This window comes from Trachurus japonicus, chromosome 24 (assembly GCF_045865225.1).
Source record: "Trachurus japonicus isolate A0001 chromosome 24, Traja_1.0".
NCBI lineage: Eukaryota > Metazoa > Chordata > Actinopteri > Carangiformes > Carangidae > Trachurus > Trachurus japonicus.
The window spans coordinates 2,625,231-2,649,781 of NC_140930.1; the positions used below are offsets into that span (position 1 = coordinate 2,625,231).

General features: G+C 43.4%; 1 protein-coding gene and 1 long non-coding RNA gene across 2 annotated transcripts; one reads left to right on the top strand and one right to left on the bottom strand.

Moving 5' to 3' along the window:
- Positions 1–3,908: 3,908 nt before the first annotated feature.
- LOC146961124 (uncharacterized) lies at positions 3,909–4,944 on the top strand. The gene is made up of 4 exons (XR_015035183.1): positions 3,909–4,130; positions 4,206–4,234; positions 4,320–4,385; positions 4,468–4,944. It is a non-coding gene; the product is annotated as an uncharacterized LOC146961124 (long non-coding RNA).
- Positions 4,945–13,665: 8,721 nt separating this feature from the next.
- On the bottom strand, positions 13,666–23,636 carry LOC146961125 (uncharacterized). The gene is made up of 10 exons (XM_085770522.1): positions 23,429–23,636; positions 21,447–21,785; positions 18,868–18,912; positions 18,339–18,379; positions 18,145–18,188; positions 17,354–17,540; positions 16,101–16,253; positions 15,864–15,978; positions 14,153–14,303; positions 13,666–14,001 (listed from the first exon to the last, which is right to left on the bottom strand). The coding sequence occupies exons 1-10, from the start codon at positions 23,549–23,551 to the stop codon at positions 13,961–13,963; spliced, it is 1,239 nt and encodes a 412-aa protein (XP_085626648.1). The 5' UTR covers positions 23,552–23,636; the 3' UTR covers positions 13,666–13,960.
- Positions 23,637–24,551: the final 915 nt, after the last annotated feature.

Below are 24,551 nucleotides of genomic sequence, written 5' to 3' on the forward strand. Positions count from 1 at the left end.
TATGGCAGCGACGCAAGAAGATTCGTCGACCGTGAGTTCTACGTCGACGACGCTTTAAAGTCCTTCAGCACAGAGGAAGAAGCCATCAGCGTTCTTGGGCGAGCACAGAAGATGCTTGCGGCTTCTAACCTCAGGCTACACAAAATTGCTTCAAATCGACCTGCAGTCATCAAAGCATTTCCATCCGAAGATCGATCCAAGGACGTCAACAGCCTAGATCTCTTCGTCGATGATTTGCCCATCCAACGTAGCCTTGGATTGTCCTGGGACATGTGTACAGACAACTTCATGTTTCAGATTGAAGACGACCACAAGCCGTTCACCCGCAGAGGGGTACTCTCAACCGTGAATAGCCTCTACGATCCGCTAGGGTTCCTCGCACCCGTCACGGTTCATGGAAGACTGATACTCAGGGAACTTACCACGCAAGCAGAGGACTGGGACTCACCTCTTCCCAAAGACATGGAGATCGAGTGGACTCGATGGAAACAGTCACTCCAAGATCTAGAGGGTCTCCAGATACCTCGTCCTTACACGTCTTTCTCCACCTCAGGTGCTCTGAGGAGAGAACTCTGTGTCTTTGCAGACGCATCAGTCAAAGCAATAGCAGCTGTGGCTTACATCAAGGTGACAAGCCACCAAGAGCAGACTGAGATTGGCTTTGTCTTCGGGAAGGCAAAGTTGGCCCCTCAGCCTGGCTTGACTATCCCGAGACTCGAGCTCTGTGCGGCAGTACTCGCCGTTGAGATCACCGAGATGGTAGTCACAGAGATGGACACAATATTTGACAACATCACCTACTACACAGATAGTAAGGTAGTATTGGGGTACATCCATAACCAGTCAAGGAGATTCTATGTCTACGTACACAACAGGATCCAGCGAATCCATCAATCACCTTGTCTTGGCCAGTGGAAGTACGTTCCAACGCACCTCAACCCAGCTGACATCGGGTCAAGAACTGTGACACCGGCTCTGCTTAGCAGCACAACGTGGCTCAAAGGACCAGCCTTTCTCCATGATGTGTCTTTGCAGTCATCTGAGCTTCAAGAGACCTACGACCTTATCAATCCTGATACCGACTCTGAAGTGCGTCCTCAGGTGGTGACAAGTCTCACTCAGGTTACCAGAGACGTGGTACCTCCACAACGCTTCGAGCGTTTCTCCAAGTTCAGCATTCTCCTCACAGCCATAGCGCGCCTCATCCATGTAGCTCGTTCCTTCGCCCACTCCACCCAGAACGGATGTCGGGGGTGGCACATCTGTCGCCCTACAGAAGAAGAGCTACTGAGAGCCAAAGTGTGCATTGTGAAGAGTGTCCAGAATGAGTGCTATACAGAGGAACTTAAGTGCATCAACTCAGGGTCCAACATTCCATCCTCTAGCAGCCTATGGAGGTTGCACCCCACTATGGACCAAGACCAACTTCTCAGAGTAGGAGGCCGGATTGGACAGTCGGGTCTGACCACGAACGAGACTCACCCCATCATTATTCCTGGCCGACATTATCTTGCAACCCTGCTTGTGTCACACTATCACGGAGCAGTGAAACACCAAGGGAGACATCTGACCGAAGGTGCCATTCGAGCAGCAGGGTTCTGGCTGGTAGGAGCTAAACGCTGCATCAGCAGTTTGCTTCACAGATGTATCACCTGTAGAAAGCTGAGGGGAAAGACCGAACATCAGCAGATGGCAGCCCTGCCAGCAGAACGGCTACAAGTAGCACCTCCTTTCACCTATGTAGGTGTCGACGTCTTCGGACCATGGGACATCGTTTCACGCCGCACAAGAGGAGGAGTCTTCAACTCCAAACGATGGGCTGTGATGTTCTCATGCATGTGTTCAAGGGCAGTTCACATCGAGGTTATTGAGGCAATGAGTTCCAGCAGCTTCATCAACGCCTTGAGGAGATTCTTTGCAGTCAGGGGCCCCGCGAAGCAGATCCGCTCTGACTGCGGAACTAACTTCATCGGTGCCTCCCGTGAGCTGGAGATGGACAAGACCAATCCAGGCTTCAACAGTGTGGAAAAGTACCTGGATACACAGAGGTGCACCTGGGTATTTAACCCGCCGCACGCGTCCCATATGGGCGGCGCGTGGGAACGAATGATCGGCATCGCCCGCCGCATTTTGGACTGTATGCTGCTTGAGCAAAGGAAGTCTCACCTGACGCATGAGGTTCTGACGACGCTCATGGCCGAGGTAGCTGCGATCATGAATGCTAGACCGCTCATTCCTGTGTCATCAGATCCGGAATCGCCTCTCATCCTCACCCCAGCAATGCTCCTGACCCTTAAGACAGGTGCTGCACCTCCTCCTCCGCCAGGCAGCTTTGAGGAAGAGGATCTCTTCAGAGAGGAGTGGAAGCGGGTTCAGGGCTTAGCAGACATGTTTTGGAACAAGTGGAAACACGAATACCTCAAGACGTTGCAGCTTCGGCACAAGTGGCAAGGAAAACGGCCGAGCCTCCAAGAAGGAGACATCGTCCTCCTGAAAGATAATCAGGCAAAGAGAAATCAATGGCCTATGGGCATCATCACAAAAACCTTTCCAGGAGAAGATGGATTGGTTCGGAAAGTCGAAGTGGAAGTCGTCAAGGATGAAACCAGAAAGACCTTCTCTCGACCCATTACAGAAGTGGTTCTGCTTCTCTCTCCAAAGACTGATTCTGTTAAGTAATGTGGGTTCTTTAAAGACCCCAAGCGGGGAGTGTCATGTTGCTTGAAAGTATTTTGTTGGTTACTCAGCAGCCTAGTTCTATTTGTTTATATCTGTAACCATAGTAACCCAGAGCTGGTGCATTCTGGGAAAGTAGAGGCTGCCATTTGCAGTGATCAGCTACGGGTGTGACCTCTCAGTTGTCAGCTTCGCCTTCTCCGTCTTTCTTTCTCTCTGTTCTTGGCTAAAGCAACGTTTGTAAGTATTCTTCAGTATGTAACATTGAGACGTTACTCATTTTGAATTTTGTTGTTGATTGTGTCAGCTAAGATGTTGATTAGCATAAGCAAGGCCCAGTTAGCTTTGTTAGCTCTATTGTATTTATCACATGTTGTGCTGTTATGTTAGCCAAGTGTGCTAGCTACACTGATATTCTGTATCAGGTTTGTTTAATAAGTATTCTACTGTATTCTGTTGCAGTTTCACAAATATCTCAAGTAAACTTCATGGAAGTAACAAAGCTGTCTCCTGGAGTTCTTGGGACTGTTTAACTGAGTGGAACATAGTCCATGACACGTCTTCTAACTCAATGTTTGTCTCTTTTCTCAGCTGCAGTAACTGGAGTATACTTTTCATATGTCACTGTCAGAGAGAGAGATGGTGTCACTTTACCTTGTTATGCTGGGAAAGGTGATCAGAGGAGATGTGAGATGGGTACGAGATGGATCTTTGTTGCTTCAGGAAGCAGCTCAGTAGTAACAGTGTTTGAACGTGGGAAGTTTCATGAAGACATCAGATCTAAGTCAGACAGACTGAGAGTCACAGAGAAATGTTCTCTGGTTATAGAGAAGGTCTCAGTAGGTGACGCTGGTCAGTACGTCTGCAGAGAGTTCATAGAGGGACAACAACAAGGTGAAGATTATGCTCTGGTTCCTCTGTCTGTTGTCACCAGTGAGTATTTACACTGAATCATCTCACTCATTCTGATTATTACAGTGATGAAGCTCATTTCTCTCTCATTGTCTCCATCAGTGACTGAACAGAAGGTCGGTGATGATGATGATGAGGTGACGTTGACCTGCTCGATGAGGACGTTTGGAGGATGGTGTAGACACTCAATTCAGTGGCTGTTTGATGATGAAGATAAAAACATGGAGACGTCTCAGTTTCCCTGTTCTGACTCTGTCAAGATTAAAACGTCTGAATTTAATCAGAAGATAAAATCACTGAGGTGTAAATTGAAAGATCACTATGGAAACACAAAGTTGTTTGAGTTCAAGACTCAGAGATCAACAGGTGAGGAGATGATGAGCTCTCTCTCTCTCTCTCACTGTCTCTCTCTGTCCCTGACTCTTTGTCCTTCCTGTCCTCAGCTGTGTGGTGGGTGTACCTGTTGGTGGGCGTGGCCTCAGTGTTTCTGGTGGTCGTGGTCGTTTGGTTCCTCATCAGACAGAAGAAGAAGAAAACTTCAGGTGAGAAGATTCACAGGTGAAACGAGTCTGAGCCACAAACTGAGATTAAAGTCAACCTGATTGTTTTTATTCCAGAGACGGAACCTGAGATGGATCAGAACCAGGTGAGTTCACTTCTTCACTGACTCTGGACACATGTTGACCTCTGACCTCTGACCTCACTGACCCTGTGTGGTCGTCTCTGTTCAGGCCGATCCTGAAGGCGTCGCCTACGTCTCTGTCAGCTTCACCAAGACGACCAGGACCAGAGACCAGGTGAGTCCAGTTTGACAACATGTGACCTGCAGCTGAACCAGCACTTCACTGTCTGACCTGTGTGTGGCGCTGTGTCCTCCAGGTCAAAGGTCATGATGATGAGTTCACTACTGTGATCTACAGCACCGTCAGAGCTCTGCCCCCTTCCTCCTCCTCTGACCCCCTCCTCCTCTGCGCATCGGCCAACAAAGTAAGGAGGCGATGGATAGTTCAATGATGATGATCCTGTTGTTTCTGCTCTTCGCTTCAGTTTATTAAAACTGTTAGAAAATATTAAAGCAGCAAATTAGAACTGTAGTTTATCACTGAGACTGGACTGATCTGATCTGGACTGGACCCGACTGGACTCAAACAAACTGCTCAGGTTGAGTTGTCCTCATGCAGACACAGAGCAGGAGCTGTCCACTTCCTGTCTCATTGTTTTGACTTTTCATCACATTGTTTGAAATGAGCTTCCATCATTTTCTCTGATTTGTTGTGAATTTTCCCAAAGTGACGTCTGCAGCTGCTTCATACATCAGATATTAATACACAATGTTATAGTTCACAGCTTTGTCAAGTTTCATTGGTTTTTATTAATAAAGTTGTTGTTTTTTTTGCTCCATGTTTCATAGTCTCAGTTTTTGAGTTTTAATACATCCCTGTGGTCTCAGAGGAGACACACACAGTCCTCAGGTCACGTTATCATAGGAAGTGATGATGTCATTGTGCAGGAAGTGACCTCAAACGTCAAAGTGTCGACAATAACAAAATGTCTGCACTTCCTGGATCGATCACAGTGTGGTTTTTGGGGCTTCCATTTTCCGAAATGAACTGAACTGACTGAGAAATTGCTGTGGAAGCTTGGCTGTTTAAAAATGGCGGTCATGGGTTTGAGCTGTGCAGGATATTCCGTGTATTCCGCATGTTGATGACGCAGTGACAATCCTTTCTGACCAACAGTGGTCTGCAGTGTTTCCACGTCACTTTTTAGTACCTCTTTACCTGTTTTAGAGCCTGGGCAGCGGTGGTACCAGATAAACAATACCAGGTACCAAATTCAAGGTACTTTTATCTAAAGGACAACAGAAGGAGGCGAGTAGAGTCAAGCTGGTACCATGGTACCTAGAGTAATTTATTTGAGGAAAAAAAACAAAAGGTCTCCAAAAGGCTCAAACAAAGGTCCAACAAAAAGGAGAACAGGTTTGAGTCCTAGACATGACATCACAAAAGGGAACACAAAAGTTATCCAATCTTAACTCATTGAGTGCCAACCACGTAATTTCTCGTTTTTCGTTCCCATGCGTTGAGTGCCAAAAACGAAATTTTTCGTTTTTTGCTTTTTTTTTAAATTATGAAAATAGACACTTTAATACACATTATATGTAAATTTGGGGACTCTACGACGAGGAGAACTGAAATAGATGACGATCAAAGTCACATGACAGCTCATGATCTGGAAGTTTTTATCATAACTCGACTTCTGCAAACGGAGTTCTGCATGCAGATGCAGCGCAGCTGCTCTGCTCTCACCTGCGCTGCTGCTCCAGCTGCTCGGAGCAGAAACAGGAAGCTCTCAGCCGACTGTCCCGCCCAGTCTTCATCTGGAGCAACACCGTGTCCTCCCCAAAGTCCTCCCGCGGTAAAATCTGATGGTCTCTGGGCCAAAGCAGAGCGCCGGCACCGACCCGTACCACAGAAGGACCGCAACCACCGGTGGGGCCGGTGTTCCGGAGCCGCTGTGGCCGACAGACCCTCACGTTCCGCGGCGAGAGGCTGTGACATGGCACGGTGCGTCTGTGTTATTGTTGTTTAGTGGCGCCCCCCCCCCGCCCCCGATGGTGGTTTTGTGAATAGAACAACAATTGTAGTATATATTTATCTTATACGAGCCCTTTGATCCAGAAATGCGAGTGTCAGAAGAGCGACAGGCACAAACAGAGCACCTTTCATAAAAGACGCTCTATCTCCTTTTCTAGAAAAAAAGCAGGGATTTTGGTGAAACCCAGCCATGTTTAGCTTGACTTTTCTCAGGAACAGAGGCACGTAGAAACAAACGGTTTGTGGTCATTTGAAGCATAAAGTTACACCTTTCAATTGAGCTACAGTATGTGTTGGTGGCAATAATATAGAATACACTATGGCTCTACATAAAAAGTAAAAAATGGTCTAAATTGCCGGTACACTTGACCAAAACTTTGGAAAGGAGCGCGGCACTCAATGAGTTAAGTGCAACACAAAACAGGAAGTAACTGGAAACCAACAGCAAAAACCAAAGACTCACTACATACACTTCATGTACACCATTACATGAAGGAGAAACACGGTGAAGAGAGCACATGACAAACGATAAGGACCACAAATAGATCTGACAAAGACAGGAGGGAACGCACAGACTGAAGAGACAGAGGTTAATGACCCAACAAGACACAGACACAACAGGACAGGAAGATGACACACGTGATTTTCAAAATAAAACAGGAGTAAACTTAAACTGAACAGAGTGTGTGTGTGTGTGTGCATGCGTGTGTGAGAGAGAGAGAGGTCAATATAGTGGTAAGTAGGCCTAGAGGTCACACGTCCACAGTTAGATACTTCCCCCTGACTTCTCAGAAAGCAGCTTAGCGACACAAAGAGGAACCAACAGATCTGAGATCAGTGACACCTCGTCTTATCTGATCGCTTTCGGCTGCTGAAGCGTCGCCATGTTGCTCCTTTAAACTTACAAACTATAAACCTTAAATCTGTGTGAAAGCCACTCGAACCTTACTATAGCTATTTAAATTTTCCATGATTATTTGTTTAACTGTGTCAGTTCTGTGGCTCTAGACTTGTTCTAGAGCGAGCAAGGACCTTTGCTTTGTCCCCTTGTGGCTTTGCATGTGTTGCCATAGAAACAGTGATACTAATACTTTTTAAAGGACACAACAGGTGATTGGAGGACACCCCCCCCCCACCCCAAACATACACACACTAAAGTCAAAATTAAGTGACTGAAAGTTTCTCATGTTTTAGATTTGACTGTATAGAGGTCACCAACAGGAAGTGACACGTCTTTTCTCACAGGAAGTAGAGGCTGAGTTGACCTCAGACTAAACGACTTCACTCACTTTGACAGCGAGTGAGACAGAGACAGAAACATGATGGCTGAGCTCAGGTGGATTTTCCTGCTGCTTCACTTCACAGGTAAAAACTCACATTAAAGAAACACGACCAGTAAATGAGTGGATTTGTCTTGATGTAAAATAATCCTCACAGGAAGTCGTCTTCTAACTCACTGTTTGTCTCTTTTCTCTTTTCTCAGCTGCAGCAGCTCAACTAAACGTTTCATATGTCACTGTCAGAGACGGAGCTGATGTCACTTTACCTTGTTATGCTGAGACAGGTGATCAGAGGAGACGTGATGGTACAACCTGGATCTTCGCTGGTTCAGGAAGCAGCTCAGCAGTAACAGTGTTTGAAGGTGGGAAGTTTCATGCAGACGTCAGATCTAAGTCAGACAGACTGAGAGTCACAGAGAAATGTTCTCTGGTTATAGAGAAGGTCTCAGTAGATGATGCTGGTCAGTTGACCTGCAGACAGTACAGAGAGGGACGACAACAAGGTGAAGCTGCTGTGGTTTATCTGTCTGTCGTCACCAGTGAGTATTTACACTGAATCATCTCACTCATTCTGATTATTACAGTGATGAAGCTCATTTCTCTCTCATTGTCTCCATCAGTGACTGAACAGAAGGTCGGTGATGATGGTGAGGTGACGTTAAACTGCTCTGTGAAGTCGTATGGAGGATGGTGTGGACACTCAGTTCAGTGGCTGTTTGATGATGAAGATAAAAACATGAAGACGTCTCAGTTTCCCTGTTCTGAGTCTGTCAAGATTAAAACATCTGAATTTAATCAGAAGATAAAATCACTGAGGTGTAAAGTGAGAGATCACCGTGGAAACACAGAGAAGCTGTTTGAGTTCAAGACTCAGAGATCAACAGGTGAGATGATGAGCTCTCTCTCTCTCTCTCTCTTTGTCTCTCTGTCTCTGACTCTTTGGCCGCGTTCAGACTGCCAGCCAAAATCCGATTTTTAGCGCATCCAGATTGGAACTGGATGGCTCCTTTTAAGTCTGAACAGTCTCAAATCACATGAAATCCGATTTTTGCAAAACGGATCGAAACCACCTCCAGGAGGTAGTTTCAGATCGCATTTGGACAGATGCGTCTCCGTCTGAACAGCTCCAAACACTCAGATCGGTTTTGACTGTCCGTGACGTCACTCTTGCTAAAAACAGTGTGGACAGTCAGCCCTAAAAATCGGATATGAGAAAGAATCAGATTTGAATCAGATTTGCCTGCAGTCTGAACGCGGCCTTTGTCCTTCCTGTCCTCAGGTGTGTGGTGGGTGTACCTGTTGGTGGGCGTGGCCTCAGTGTTTCTGGTGGTCGTGGTCGTTTGGTTCCTCATCAGACAGAAGAAGAAGAAAACTTCAGGTGAGAAGATTCACAGGTGAAACGAGTCTGAGCCACAAACTGAGATTAAACTCAACTTGTATCAATTTAACTTGCAGGGAACCAAACTAAACTGTCCTTCATACCTACCTCCATTAAATTATTAAATGGTGCAAGATAGTGTTTGTGAGTTTGTGTACATGAGTGAGAGATTTATAAAGGGACTGTGCAATAAAAACCAATGATGGTATAGGGAAGTGCAATAGAATAATAGGAGTGCAATAAAATTGTGTTTTTGTATTTTGTGATGTGACAAATTTGTTCTCAGGGAGACAATAAAAGCAACAAACTAAATAACTTGTTTTTATTCCAGAGATGGAACCTGAGACGGATCAGAACCAGGCCGATCCTGAAGACGTCGCCTACGTCTCCGTCAGCTTCGCTAAGACGACCAGGACCAGAGACCAGGTGAGTCCAGTTTGACACCATGTGACCTGCAGCTGAACCAGCACTTCACTGTCTGACCTGTGTGTGGCGCTGTGTCCTCCAGGTCAAAGGTCATGAGGATGATGATGATGATGCTGTGACCTACAGCACCATCAGAGCTCCGCCCCTTTCCCCCTCCTCTGACCTCTACGCCACCGTCAACTAACCAAAGAAGTGACGGATGGTTCAGTGATGATGATCCTGTTGTTTCTGCTCTTCGCTTCAGTTTATTAAAACTGTTAGAAAATATTAAAGCAGCAAATTAAAACTGTAGTTTATCACTGAGACCGGACTGGACTAGACTGGACTGAACTGGACTGGACCGGACCAGACTGGACTGGACTAGACTGGACTGGACCGGACTAGACTAGACTACTGGACTGGACTAGACTGGAACGGACTAAACCGGACTAGACTGATTAGACTAGACTAGACTGGACTGGACTGGACTCTACTGGACCGAACTAGACTAGACTGGACTGGACTAGACTGGAACGGACTAAACCGGACTAGACTAGACTAGATTAGACTGGACTGGACTGGACTGAACTGGACCGGACTAGACTAGACTAGACTACTGGACTGGACTAGACTGGAACGGACTAAACCGGACTAGACTAGACTAGATTAGACTAGACTGGACTCTACTGGACCGGACTAGACTAGACTAGACTAGACTAGACTGGACTGGACTGGACTGGAACGGACTAAACCGGACTAGACTGGACTGGAACGGACTGGACTGGACCGGATTGGACCGGACTAGACTAGACTAGACTGGACTTGACCCGACCAAAACAGACCAGACCCAACAGGACTGGATCGGATTGAACTGGATCGGAACGGAATACAATGGACTGGACTGGACTAGACTGGACCGGATTAGTCCTGTCCTGTGTTCAGGTTGGGCTGGATCTTTGGGTCTGGTCTAACCTGTGACCTGAGGCAGAGAGACGACGCCCTCTAGAGGTGGAGAGTGAGTGATGTTCTGCTTCCTGCTGGTCACATGTTGTGGTTCATGTTGTTCAGTATGGAGGCTCATTAGTGTCCATGTGACTGAAGAATCTGAAAGTCATTTTAATGAGAAACGTTTTCAACATAAAGAGTTTATGTCTCAGAACAATGAAAACCTTAAAGCTACAAACTGCTCAGGTTGAGTTGTCCTCATGCAGACACAGAGCAGGAGCTGTCCACTTCCTGTCTTATTGTTGTGACTTTTCATCACATTGTTTGAAATGAGCTTCCATCATTTTCTCTGGTTTGTTTAGAATTTTCCCAAAGTGACGCCTGCAGCTGCTTCATACACACAATGTTACTGTTCACAGCTTTGTCCTGTTTCATTGGTTTTTATAAATAAAGTTTAATTTTTTGCTCAATGTTTCATCGTCTCAGTCTTTGAGTTTTAATATGTGATTTGTGGGATGTCCCCTCTGACAGTTCTGCAGATTTAATTATGAAGATTTAGATCAAGGTCTGGGTGGGAAAATAATGTGTTTTTTGCGTGTGCGTGTGTCTGAAAAGAGCTAGATTAAAGATGTATGTACGTATGCATGTGTAGGTGTATGTATGTACAGATGTAGTATGTATGTGCGGATGTTTGGATGTGTGTATGTACATATGTATGTAAGTAAATATGTATGTATGTGTGTATACGTATGTGTGTATACTTATGTATGTACATTTGTATGGATGTAGGTATGCATTTATATGTACGTATGAATGTATGTTTGGATGTGTGTACGTACATATACGTATGTATGGATGTATATGTATGTACATATGTAGCCGATGTTGATCTGGCCCTCTGCGTTGTGTTTCTCGATACTGACTGCTTTGGTTACAGTCTGTATGGATGTATGGATGCATTTATTTATTTACATATGCATGTATGTATGTACTGTGTATTGATGTATGTATTTACTGTATCTATGAATGTATGGATAGATGTATGTATGTATGTAGGCTATGGATGGATGTACGTATGTACATATATGTATGAATGTATGTATGGATAGATGTATGTATGTAAGGATGTACATATGTGGACAGGTTTATTTGTTTATCTGTCTCAGCTTCAGGTCTGAGGTGATGAAACTGTCTGAAAATATGTTGAGATTATTTCACAGTAAATTATGATTATTTTCATTTTAGGAGAGGGAGAGACGCATGGATGTGGTAGAAAGAAGCTGGTGGCATTTATAATCCATGTGATACCCAAGGTGTGGACTCCTGTGTGTGTGTGTGTGTGTGTGTTATTCATAGACCTGATTGACGTCATCAGCTCGGAGCCACTGCTGTTTCAGAAAGTCACGCTGAGATGCAACATGTTGACCATCAGGACGCGTCATGGCCCACGCCCAACTACACACTGTCACACCGTGTGTGTGTGTGTGTGTGTGTGCTGCAAACACGAGATTCCGTCAGTGCAGAAACAGCAGAATTCATTTTTGGACCTGGACACAACACACTCATCCTGTGTCATCATTTCTGTTCATTCTTTTTGTTTCCATGAATGTTTTCACAATAAATACAAACAGTTAAAGCCGAACTATGCAGGATTTGTAGCTTAACTATGCTACATTTTTACCTTATAGGTATAATATGTAGGAATTCCCCCCATCTAGCGGTGCGGTTGCATATCTGAACGTATTCTTGATGTTGCATTCAGGTGAAATGGGGCAGACGTCAGACAGACAACAGACGCTGCATGTAACAGGATAAACAAGCGTCTATGTAAACAAGTGGTCCGCCAGCACGAGGCAAAACAATACAGGCGTGACAATACGTTGTCATGGTGATGTGGTATTGTTTTACCGTCTTTCTCTGGTGGAGTAAAATGACATCCGGTTGGTTTGCCAACGGCCGTCTGCCTGACTGCACCTGAATGCAACACCAGTGCCTCCGTCCTTCCTCACACTACACAGTGGTGACAGTTTTAACAGGCCGAGCCCACAGCTCCGCTCAGTTTCCGTGGTTACCTACGGTCACGCTGCCACTCAACGTAAAAAATGGCGATGCAACATGGCCGCCTCGGTTCGGTGCGTCGCCCACTTATGTATTTGTAACGACTTGTAACAACTCAGTCTAAGGTACCAGAAAGCTTTCATTTGTATGCGGCTGTGATTCTACTTCAGTGAAATACGGATTTATGAAAGACATATTTGATTTTTGCTAATAAAAAGCCAAATAAATTACACACTGGGGCTTTAATTATGGAATGGTATTATGAATGGAATGAATGGAGGCTCTCTGCCTTCCACCTAGCGTCTCTTGGCTGAAAACCAACCTTGTAAGATCAGAGCCTCCGACCCGGTGTCCCAGCTCCCGTCTCCATGGCGACACCGCCACACAAACGCAACGCGCTAACCCGTAATCTGTAATCTCTTGTTGATGACAGATAAGACGACACAGATATACACATGGTAACATGGTAGATGATAAATAACCTTATCTACCGCTCCATGGATTGATTTCTCACCGGCTTCGCTGGAAACAAATGCACATGGAGGAGAGGAGGGTTAGAGACACAGTGGAAAAGTGATTGGACTTACGTAGTTCCTCTTTAAGTGTTTTATATTGGACTCAAGAGCATAAGTAGATCAGTCAGAACGACCTGACAAACACTCAGTCTGGTCACTTCATCTTTAAATTGTAGGGTGAGTCCACATTTGTGCTGATTTTGATTTACCGGCAGCTCCTTTAATATGTTCTAGAAGTTATTGTGTTGACAAGAGCACAGTCACATTCTGTATGGTGACCGTGACCTCTCACCACCAAAGTCTAAACACTTCATCCTTGAATAGGCTTTATGCACAGCTCCACTACTTCCTGATCTTAAGCCAGCTCCTTTATTTCCTGTTTTACATTATTGGACAAACTGATTAATCCAGGTGTGTCTGACCATTGTTGTGAATGTTTGTTCTGTTCTGTCACTGACAACTGAGCATGAAAAAATGTATGGTGTTAAAAGGAATTCATACCAATGTAGTTATTGCATTCACTTGTGATGCAATCCAATATAATATAATATCTCATTCCCTCTGTTCTGTACGTCAGGTATCTGTTTATGTGCTCATCAGTTTACTTCCTGTGTGATTAATCACGGTGCAGTGCCGATGTCTGTCCACTGGGTGGAGCTGCTGTAAAACCTAAGAGCTGATACGAGCTCCTCTCTGTGGATGTTTGATCAGGTTCAGTTCAGAAATAAAGGATCATTTCACAGTGAAACAATTTGAAATACAGTTTCAATTGTCTGCTCCTATGATGGCGTCATAATAACAACCTCATGGTTCAAACTGCAGCTTAGATTTTACTGTAACTGTTAATGTCATTTTTTTTTAACCAGTTCAAGTCAGTTTTAAATATTGAGACACTGAAATTTCAGATGAAAACAGTTTTATATCAAAAACAAAAGTCAAATAAACATGATTTTACAAAAGTGGAAACATAAAGTATAACACCAAATGCGACCATATCATCATCATCATCATCATCATCATCATCATCATCATGATTTCTCCTGCAGAGCTTCTTATAAAAATATTTTCAATGATGCAAATGAAAACTGTCGACAGGTGTGAGCTCAGTCACTTCAAGTCTCAGTGTCGCAGTCTGAACTCAACACCAAACGCCGTATTCCCGTGTTCATCCTCATCCGAGTCCTCAGCCGCTGTTCAGCCGGTGAAGCTCTGCACAGCGCTGAGACCTGACCATTCTGTAACGACAAAACCAAAGTTAAACTAAAGCGACACGTCCATCATCAGCAGGAGAAGGGTCAACTGGTCCATAGAAGCAAAATAAACAACAGTGTGTGTAACTGTGTGTAACTGTGTGTGTAGCTGTGTGTGTATAGCTGTGTGTGTGACCTGTGTGCAGTGCGGCCATCTTGACCCGACTCTCCTCCAGAGTCATGAAGCAGCTGCTCTTCTCTCCGACCTCCACGTCTCCCAAACCGATGTCAGAGGTCAGCACCTTGATGGGACCGACCGCCCCCTTCATGTGGACCTGAATCCTGTCCTGCACGCACGCACACACACGCACACACACACACACACACACACACACACACACACACACTGAATGTCCACTGTGTCCACTAGGGGTGGAGCGGTTTATTCAGCCGGTAATAAAAGCTAAAAGGAGAAACTAGTAATGAAAAGAGAAACTAGTAATGATGCTGTGTAAAGTCCTTTGAGACCAACTGTAAAAATTGGCTATATAAATAAAATTGCCTAAGTCTAGTGTTGATGGAGTCGATGCTTCACTTTATGCTGTTGGTAAATAATGTGGTTGTTACAGTACAAAATAATTTAACTTAACTACTTTATGTACTAATTCAAGGGTCAGAGCTTTAAAGCAGAAGTAAGCGATCTGGTCGTTTTGGCTAATGCTGCGTTCCAGGTAGGCTTTTGAAACCGTAAATTACAGCTTCAAGTCACAACTTACGACTTTGTAGCGTTCCAGGCAACCCACTCGTGTTTCGTAACTTCTGACCCGTGAACTCGTACCAGATCGAACTGGTACGACTTCACAGGTCGGAAAAACACGAGTTACGGGTTGCCTTGAACGCACCATAACGTCTTGTCAGCCGATGGCGTTAGCAGTCCCCGCCCTCGTCATGGATCTATTGGTCCTTGTCCCTACGTCACCACATTCAGGCGCATCCCTTGGCTGCACACACAGAGAGGACTGCCCCTTTATGCCGTTCTCTCTCCTCATTGGATAAAGGTTGTAGGATACAAGGAAAGTTTTCTCCTGGGCTCAGAGCAGAGCAGAGTGACTGACAGACCCGTGTTTCAGACCAAACACTCTATGTAAGTGATTGCTGTCGGAAGATATAACTATTTAAGACTTAGATTAACACAAAAATATCACTTACTTCTGCTTTAAGAGACAATTTTCCTTTTACATTTTGTAAGAACCACAATTGATAAATGTAGGTTATATATATTTCAGTGAGTAACTAATTGTTCTTAGCGTTTGTTAAATATAACTTTCAATGCATGTTGGAACTAACAATGTTTCCTCTCTTGCAGCCAGAATCTCACCTACTTTAGACCTCAGACTGTCACAATGATGTGTCACATGTCAGACTGCCTCATTCTTTCAGTTTCAACCTGAATATACACTGCTCAAAAAAATAAAGGGAACACTTAAACAACACATCTTAGATCTCAATTAATGAAATATTGCAGTTTAAAATCGTTATTCAATATATAGTAGAGTGTGTTGAGAACAAAATAACATAAAAATGATCAATGTAAATCAAAATGATCATCCCAGGTTGATTTCACACGGGTGTGATATACTTGTTACAATGAGTTACAATGTGTTGTTTAAGTGTTCCCTTTTCATTTCTGTATTATGTTTTATTTCTTTTAACATGTCCGAAATAAACTTAAACTTAAACTAACAAATTTTTTTTGAGCAGTTACAAAATGGATTGACTGAACCAAACTGAAAACCATGACCACAACACCGCGATTTGAACCGAACTGTGGTTTTTGTGAACCGTTCCACCCCTAGTGTCCACAGAAACAGGGCCGACTAGTCCTGGTCCAGGTTCTGGTTCTGTACCTCTGTGGGAGCAGAAACCTTCAGCGTCGTTTCCTCCGGAGCTTTGACGACCATCACCGTCTGCTCCCTCAGGACCGAGAGCCTCCTCAGGTCCTGGTGGCTCACGTAGGCCAGCGTGGACCCGGAGTTAAGGAAAGGAAAACCTTCATCTAACCAGGAACTGATCTCAGATCTGTCTCATCAGCACCGTCAGGACCCAACGAGCTGTTTAAGATCAGAGCCGGCGTTAGAGGATATGCACAGTTGTCGCGGTCCTCGGTGAGCTGCAGCAGCTCCACGGAGCAGCCGGAGATCAGGTCGTCCAGCGTCTCCTCGTCCAGCTTCATGTCCTCCAGCTCGTTCTCAAAGTCCTGGTTCGTCCACAGGAAGCTCCTGATGGGACAACTTCCTCTGAGGGGACAGAGAAAGACAAGGAAATGTTATTAGTATAGCCCGTTTTTACAAACAGTTTGTCTCAAAGGGCTTTACATGGCATCACAACACACAGACAGAGCAACACAACATTTACTCATGTAAACCAGTGGTTTTCAAAGTGCGGGTCCTTGAGAGGGTTCAAGGGGGCTCCCAACTTTTTCTTGAAATTTTACCATTTTTTTCTAGAATTGTTCAACTTTTTTTCCTTAAATTTTTACCACTTTTTTTAATTAAATTATTTTTCTTTTTTTTTATCACTTTTTTACAAAGGAGTATTAGGGCCACATTGAGAAAAAAAAACAAAAAAAAACACAGACTTTGAGAATAAAGTCATAATATTTCGAGAATAGCGGCGGTGCGTGGCACAGTGGTTAGGGCGGCCACCCCATGTAGAGAGTACAGTCCTCAACGCAGGCGTCCCCGGTTCGATTCCTGCGTCGGGCAGTCCTTTCCTGCATGTCATTCCCCCTCTCTCTGCCTCCCCTTTTCCTGTCTATCTCACTATGTACTATCAAATAAAGGCAAAATCGACAAAAAAAATTAAAATAAAATAAAAACCATTATGAGAATAAAGTCATAAATTTACGAGAATAAAGTCGCACACTTCCTATGGGAAAAAAGTCATAACATTACGAAAATAAAGTCGTAAATTTACAAGAAAAAGTCGTAAATTTACGCCTTTATTCTCGAAGTTTGTGATTTTTTTATTTGTCAATGGTGCCCCAATACTCTGTCGTACTTTTTCTAGAATTTTTTTAACTTTTTTTTTTTTTGAGAAATTGTACCACTTTTTTCTAGAAAATGTTTAACTTTTTTTGGAGAAACTGTACCACTTTTTTCTAGAAAATGTTTAACTTTTTTTGGAGAAACTGTACCACTTTTTTCCAGAAAATTTCTCTACAATATTTCCAAAAATTTGAACGTACACATTGCTCTTCAGTCTCAGAACAAATATTTGTGTATTTCTGGTGTTTGTCCAATAGGGGTCCGTGGTCTAATTTGTGTCCATTTAGGGGTCCTTGATGTAAAAAAGGTTTGAGAACCAATGATTTAAACATTCAGATGGAAACACTCACGTCCACTGCACCGTGTGGTTTGACAGCTGCTTGATGAGGTTGATGCTGGACAGGACGTTGGTGATGTCGTTGACTCGCTGCCGGGACGTGTCCAGCTTCGTCGCCGCCTGCCTCAGGTCCAGTTCTCCGCCCGGCGCCGTCAGCAGCAGCTCCAGGAGGCCTTGGGTCAGAACCTGCACGATGATGTCTGAACAAACGGAAACAACAACCGTGACCCTCAGGTACAGGAGGAAACAGGACGACAAACAGATAAAATAAGATAAGATAGATTTATTGTCATTGTATGGTTGATACAACGAAATTCCATTGCACTCATATGCTGGGCTCAGTAGCAACAAAATAAAAACAATTAAATACTCTAGTTAAATTAAAAAGTATACTCATCCATACATCGTCTCATCCATTCAGTCACATTCACGTCATCGTACATCACACCATTTACTCAGTACCTTGTATGCATTAAAAACGAGACAGTGAAAGTGCATATGCTGTATATAGTACAAAGTGCAGTGCATTGTGTGAGTTATTGCTGTTATGTTGGCAAATGTAGGTGGATTTGTTTCAGGTCAGAGTTGAGTATGGTGATAGCCTTGGGGTAGAAACTGTTTATGAATCTTGTGGTGCGTGTTCTGATGGACCTGTAACGTTTCCCTGAGGGCAACAGTTCAAAGAGATGGTTAGCAGGATGGGATGAGTCTTTCAGAAACAAACAACCATCGTGTCAAAACCTCTGACATTTACATTCATGTCATTAGTTTCTCAACACGAGTTAATCGGTTTTCCAGACGCACCTGGTTTTTTGACCTTCGTGGTCTGGGCCGTCTCGTTCCTCTCACTGGAAACAAAACCCACAGGAAAACAACTCAGTTAACTTAGTTAGATTAGTTCTTCTGTCAAACTCATGTAAATAAATTAAACTACACAACAACTTGTGACAGAAAACTAACAGATAAAACCTGAGTGCAGGATCAAACAAACCCTTTACCTTGTGCTTTTATCTTCTTTAGGTTTCTCAGCACCTGCGTCCTGGAGTCAGAAACATCAAAGATCAGAATTTATTGGTTCTGAAACAATCAATTGTTTTCATTATCAATTCATCTACAATTAGCTTCTCAGTTAATCAATTAAATATTTGATGAATAAAACATCTGAAAACAGTGAAAATGTCTGATATGATCTAGGACGGGGGTCTCCAACATGAGAGCTCCTCATGTTCTGTAACATTGATTCATTCAATCTTTACATTCGTAAAACAAAACTGTGTTTCCCACTCTTCATTAAAACACTAAAACAGTTTTTAGCCTCTAACATCCTGAAATTATTACTGCCAGACATTGTCTCTCCTCTATAAAATATGAAAGGAGGCTGAAAATCATACGACATATCCTGGACATGTTCTCTTCTATAACACATATTCTACATCTCGGGGCGGAGCTACGTGGGAAACCGGAGGGGAGAAACAGCTGGACAGGGAACAAGGATTTCAGTGACGGTAGGAAACCATGGAAACTCACCGGAGGCACCAGAGCTGTCGGCTCAGGTCGAGGGGGCGTCGGCGTCTGTGAAAAGTCACCGCAGCTGTTGTATGATACTGTATTGTTGTATTTCATGTGTTTATTGTATTTCATGTGTTAATTTATCTTATTGTTACTGTGCTAAATGTGTCCTGCTGTTGTTGTTGGCCGACTACCAAGATGCCAACGGCAAATTTCCACTGTGTTTTTAAACCACTGGACAATAAAGTCTTCTTATCTTATCTTATCTTATCTTATCGTAACGCAGTGAGGAGGAATGGAGCATTACACTGATGCTGCATTCACCTGCAGTCGGGCAGACGGCCGTCGCTAACAAACCAGATGTCATTTTAGTCACAGAAGTCCAGAGAAAGACGGTAAAACGTGGGTCAGGTAAACAATACAACATCGCCATAACAACATATTGTCACGTGTATTGTTTTGCCTCGTGCTGACGGACCACTTGTTTACGCCGTTACGTGCAGCGGCTGTTGTCCGTCTGCCCAATTTCACATGAATGCAGCATGAAAAATACGACTGAGTTGCTTGAGATAGGCTATACAACCGCAACGCTAGATGGGAGGAACTCCTACACGATGTACCTTTAAACAATCTTTTTGTCACACTGTTAAGTATTTGGGACACATCATCACTGATGATTTGTGTGATGATGAGGATATGTACAGGCAACGGCGTATTTTATATACACAAGCCAATGTGCTGAAACGTACATTCTTCTGGTGCTCTAATGATGTTAAAATGAGTCTCTTCAGAGCTCACTGTACCCCCCTTTATACTGCCCCCTTGTGGGTTAAGTTAAAAAGGGCAAGCATTCGCAAACTTCAGGTTGCCTATAACGATTGCCTACGAATTTTGATGGGAAAACCCAGGTGGTGCAGTGCGAGTGAGTTATTCTGTCAAGTGCGTGTAAATACTTTTCATGCTCTGTTGCGGAAATTGATTTATAAATTCATCTGTCGACTGAATGACACACAAAATTCTGTCTTAAAGGACAATTCCAGGCGAATTCAACTCAGGGGTGTATTTTCATATCATTTTAGGTCTAAAAGAATGAATCTGAAGATTTTCAGTTTAATCGCTCCTGTTTTGCGGTAGTTGCGTCTGTTCCCGCATCGCCACGGCAGCAATGAATGGGAGTGGATGTAAGTTCTGCTGTTTAGACTGTTTCCATCCCTCAAAGCCGCAATTTTTTTCCACAGACAGCGTCAGATGGCTACTCAAACATGCACCGAGAAGTTTATTTACTTCAAGCAAGCCGACATGTTTGTAAAAGTCGATCTAATTCAAAGTCTCCTGGAGTCTCGCGCGAGACCCAGTTGCCGTGCTCGGTGTGTTCAGGAGCAGTGGGAAAAGCTCCCGTTTGTGTCATAAACACAGGAATATCAACTCTTTACTTGCTTCAAGTAAAAAAAACTTCTCGGCGCATCTTTGAGTAGCCATCTGACGCTGTCTGTGGAAAAAAATGTACACTTCAAGCAAGTAAAGAGTTGATATTCCTGTGTTTATGACACAAGCGGTAGCTCCTACTGCACCTGAACACACCAGCACGGCAACTTCGGGCTCGCGCGAGACTCCAGGAGACTTTGAATTAAATCGACTTTTACAAACATGTCAGCTTGCTGAAGTAAATAAACTTCTCGGTGCATGTTTGAGTAGCCATCTGATGCTGTCTGTGGAAAAAAAATGCGGCTTTGAGGGCTGGAAACAGCCTAAACAGCGGAACTTACATCCACTCCCATTCATCGTTGCCGTGGCGATGCACGGACAGACGCAGCTACCGCAAAACAGGAGCGATTAAACTGAAAATCTTCAGATTCATTCTTTTAGACCTAAAATGATATGAAAATACACCCCGAGTTGAATTCGCCCGGAATTGTCCTTTAATGCTGTTGATCAATCCTGGACTCAGTGCTGTGAGACACCAGTCAGCCATGTGGAGACACTGGTATGACTGTCTCTTTTAAATTTGTATGTGTGTTTGTTTTTTTAATGGACCATGAGTCTAATAATAAAGTCTATCTATCTATCTAATCTGCAGTAAATTCTTGTTTTTCAGAGGCTGGAACCTGCAGCCATGTCGATTAATCAATCATCATGTGTTATTATAATGTATATTCTGTAGAATGAAGGTATATACAAGTATGATGTGTGATGTGTAATGATGTATACATATATGATACGTAGAAATGTAGATAATAGGATTAGTATGTGAACAATTACTATAACGAAGAATGAATGAAGCACAGTTAAGAAATGTAAACACTTATTCTGTTTTTGTTTTGTTAGGTTAAGCATATCGCTCACTTGTTTTTTTGTTTTTAATTTTTAAAATGTTTATGTTTTGTGTTTTCAACTGTATATTTGATACTGTTGGACCCCAGGAAGAACAGCTGTGGCTTTGCTGCAGCTAATGGGGATCTTAATAATAAACAAATAAACAAATAATCAAATCAATATTGATATCTGGTGATTAGTTGATAAACTCTCATGTCTTCAGCCTGAACTTTTGTTTATCAAGAGAATTATATGAAATCAAATTAACACTTTGTGACCCTCACCTTTTCCTCATAATCTCTGACCTTCACTGACGTCGTTAGCGGTGGGTTTGACCGGTGTTGGACCGGTTGAGGTGGATTCACCACAGGAAGCTTCACAGCTGCAGCCCAACGCCGCTGCTGTTGCTGCTGCTCCTCTTCCTCCTCCTCCTCCTCCTCCTCGGACGAGTCGCCCCCCCAGCGGCTGATGCTTCCCTCGTCCAGACACGGCGGCATGAGCGGGATGGCGTCGGCGCTGACCCCGCGCGGCGAGATGTCCTCCGGCAGGAAGTGGTCCTCGCAGATCAGGTGCTCCTCGCTCAGGTCCCATCGGTCCGTCTCCCTCAGCGCCGCCAGCCACACCTGCAGCACAGGGACAGGACAGGTGTGTTCAGGGGGTGTGGTCAAAGCTGAGAGTCGGGCGGTTTATAAGTTTACTAACGATATGAAACTAATTTAAATGGGTTCAATGATGCACAGCAAACTGGAGCTGACAATAATGTATTCATCAGGCTAATTACAAACATAGCAGCAGCTAATAACTGATTAAATGGAGGGTTAAGTAGAAGCTGATAATAGAATAAATGGAGGCTAAAGTAGCAGCTAATAACAGAATAAATGTGGACTAAAGTAGCAGCTAATAACAGAATAAATGTGGACTAAAGTTGCAGCTAATAACAGAATAAATGGAGGCTAAAGTTGCAGCTAATAACAGAATAAATGTAGACTAAAGTTGCAGCTAATAACAGAATAAATGTAGACTAAAGTTGCAGCTAATAACAGAATAAATGGAGACTAAAGTTGCAGCTAACAACAGAATAAATGGAGGGTTAAGTAGCAGCTAATAACAGAATAAATGGAGGCTAAAATAGCAGCTAATAACAGAATAAATGGAGGCTAAAGTAGCAGCTACTAACAGAATAAATGGAGGCTAAAATAGCAGCTACTAACAGAATAAATGGAGGCTAAAGTAGCAGCTAATAACAGAATAAATGTAGGCTAAAGTTGCAGCTAATATCTGAATAAATGGAGGCTAAAGTAGCAGCTAAAAACAAGACTACTTTTTCTTTTCTTTGTAGCTAATAACAGAATAAATGTAAGCTAAATAGCAGCTAATAACATGCTTTATTTTCTTTTTAACCAATAACAGAATAAATCTAGGCTAAAGTAGCAGCTAATAACAGAATAAATGTTGTTTTTTGTATTGTTATGTTGTTTATTAGGATCCCCGTTAGCTGCAGCTATTCTTATTTTTAAATCTAGGCTAAAGTAGCAGCTAATAACAGAATAAATATAGGCTAAAGTAGCAGCTAATAACAGAATAAATGTAAGATAAAGTAGCAGCTAACATCAGAGTTTTCTTTTCTTTTCTTTTGAGCTAATAACAGAATAAATGTGGGTTAAAATAGCCGCTAGCAACAAAATAAGTTGCAGCTAATAACAGAATAAGTGTAAGCTAAAGTAGCACCAAGTAACAGAATACATGTTATTTTTGTTTTGTTTATTAGGATCCCCATTAGCTACTGCAGCTATTCTTCTCCTTAAATGTAGGCTAAAGTAGCAGCTAATATCAGAACAAATGTAAGCTAAAATAGCAGCTAATATCAGACTTTCTTTTCTTTTCTGTTTAGCAAATAACAGAATAAATGTTGGCTAAAATAGCAGCTGATATCAGGCTAATTACAAGCTAAGTAGCAGCTAATAACAGGCTAACTTAAATGGGGGTTTAACTAGCAGCTAAAGTTGTATCCCACTTAGTAATTCAGTTCTTTACACGAATGCACATTACTATAAAACATTTAATCTTTATTCATGTAAATGTAAACTTCTAATGTTCAGTAAAACAGCTGTTTTTACGACCACCGGCCGGCCCAGTAAACTTTTAGCTAGGAGCTAATTAACGGACAGTGGCTGCGGCGCTGCGGGGAATCGGCTCCTTTCACATGGACACTTGAGAGTCACTTTGACCCGGGCTAGACCATGGATGTATTATGGGCTCGACTCACTTTGACCCGTGCTGGGTCCTGGGGGAAGCTGAAGAACCTCTTCGGCGGCCGGTTGCGGCTGAAGGCTCCGCGGGTGGCGCTCAGCCTCCGGTTCGGACACCCGGAGACGACGCACTTCACCATCTTCACCTCCTCCGAACCGAACCGAACCGAACCGATCCGAGCCGAACCGAGCCAAACCGATCCGCGGCTGCTCCCGTTACCTGTCCGTCCACATTCAAACGGTTCGCGGGCTGGTTTTTGTCGCGTGTGTTTGTTTAGTTCCCAGACCGGAAGAGGCGTGGCGTTAACCCGGAAGTACAACAACGGAGGGAAACTAAACTCATGGCTGCATTTCTATGGCGCCTCCTGCTGCTCATGTGAGGAATTGGAGATGTTTGGTGCAGGATTTCCCACCTTAAAGGACAATTCAGGGCTGTATTTTCCTAACATTGTAGGTCTAAAAGAAGGAATCTGAAGATTTTCAGTTTAATTGCAGTTGAATGGGAGTGGATTGAAGTTCTGCTGTTTACAGCCCTCAAAAGCCACAATTTTTTTTCCACAGACAGCGTCAGATGGCGACTCAAACATGCACCGAGAAGTTTATTTACTTCAAGAAAGCCAACATGTTTGTAAAACTAGATCTAATTCAAAGTCTCACGCGAGACCCAAGTTGACGCATTCCCTCTCGTTTGTGTCTCAACTCTTGACCTTCTTGAAATACATTTTTTTTTCCACAGACAGAGTCAGATGGCCACTCAAACATGCACCGAGAAGTTTTTTTAATATAAAATATAAACTACGTCATAAAACACTGTTAGTAAATCTATTCTGAGTGTAAAAAAGTGCATTAATAATTAAGTTTTGCAAATATAATATAAGGTTTAAAATCACATTTTCTTTTCTTTTTATTATTTCTTGGGGGATTTTGCCTTTAATTGACAGGACAATAGAGCTAGACAGGAAATGGAGACACAGGGAGAAGGGAATGACATGCAGAAAAGGGATTTCAACCAGCAGCGAGGATCATAGCCTCTGCATTTGGGGCGCCTGTTCAACTCAGTGAGCTAAACAGCAACTTAATCGTAAACCTAAATGATCCTCTAGAGGAAATTTGTTGAATTCATTCCAAAATGTAAGAAAA

Coding starts and splice junctions, on each gene's coding strand:
- LOC146961125 (XM_085770522.1), bottom strand. CDS start 23,551: ATGGTGAAGTGCGTCGTCTCCGGGTGTCCGAACCGGAGGCTGAGCGCC. Junction 18,913..21,446: donor TCAGAGATTATGAGGAAAAG/GTGAGGGTCACA, acceptor GACTTTTCACAG/ACGCCGACGCCCCCTCGACC. Junction 15,979..16,100: donor GAGGACCGCGACAACTGTGC/ATATCCTCTAAC, acceptor CTCCGGGTCCAC/GCTGGCCTACGTGAGCCACC.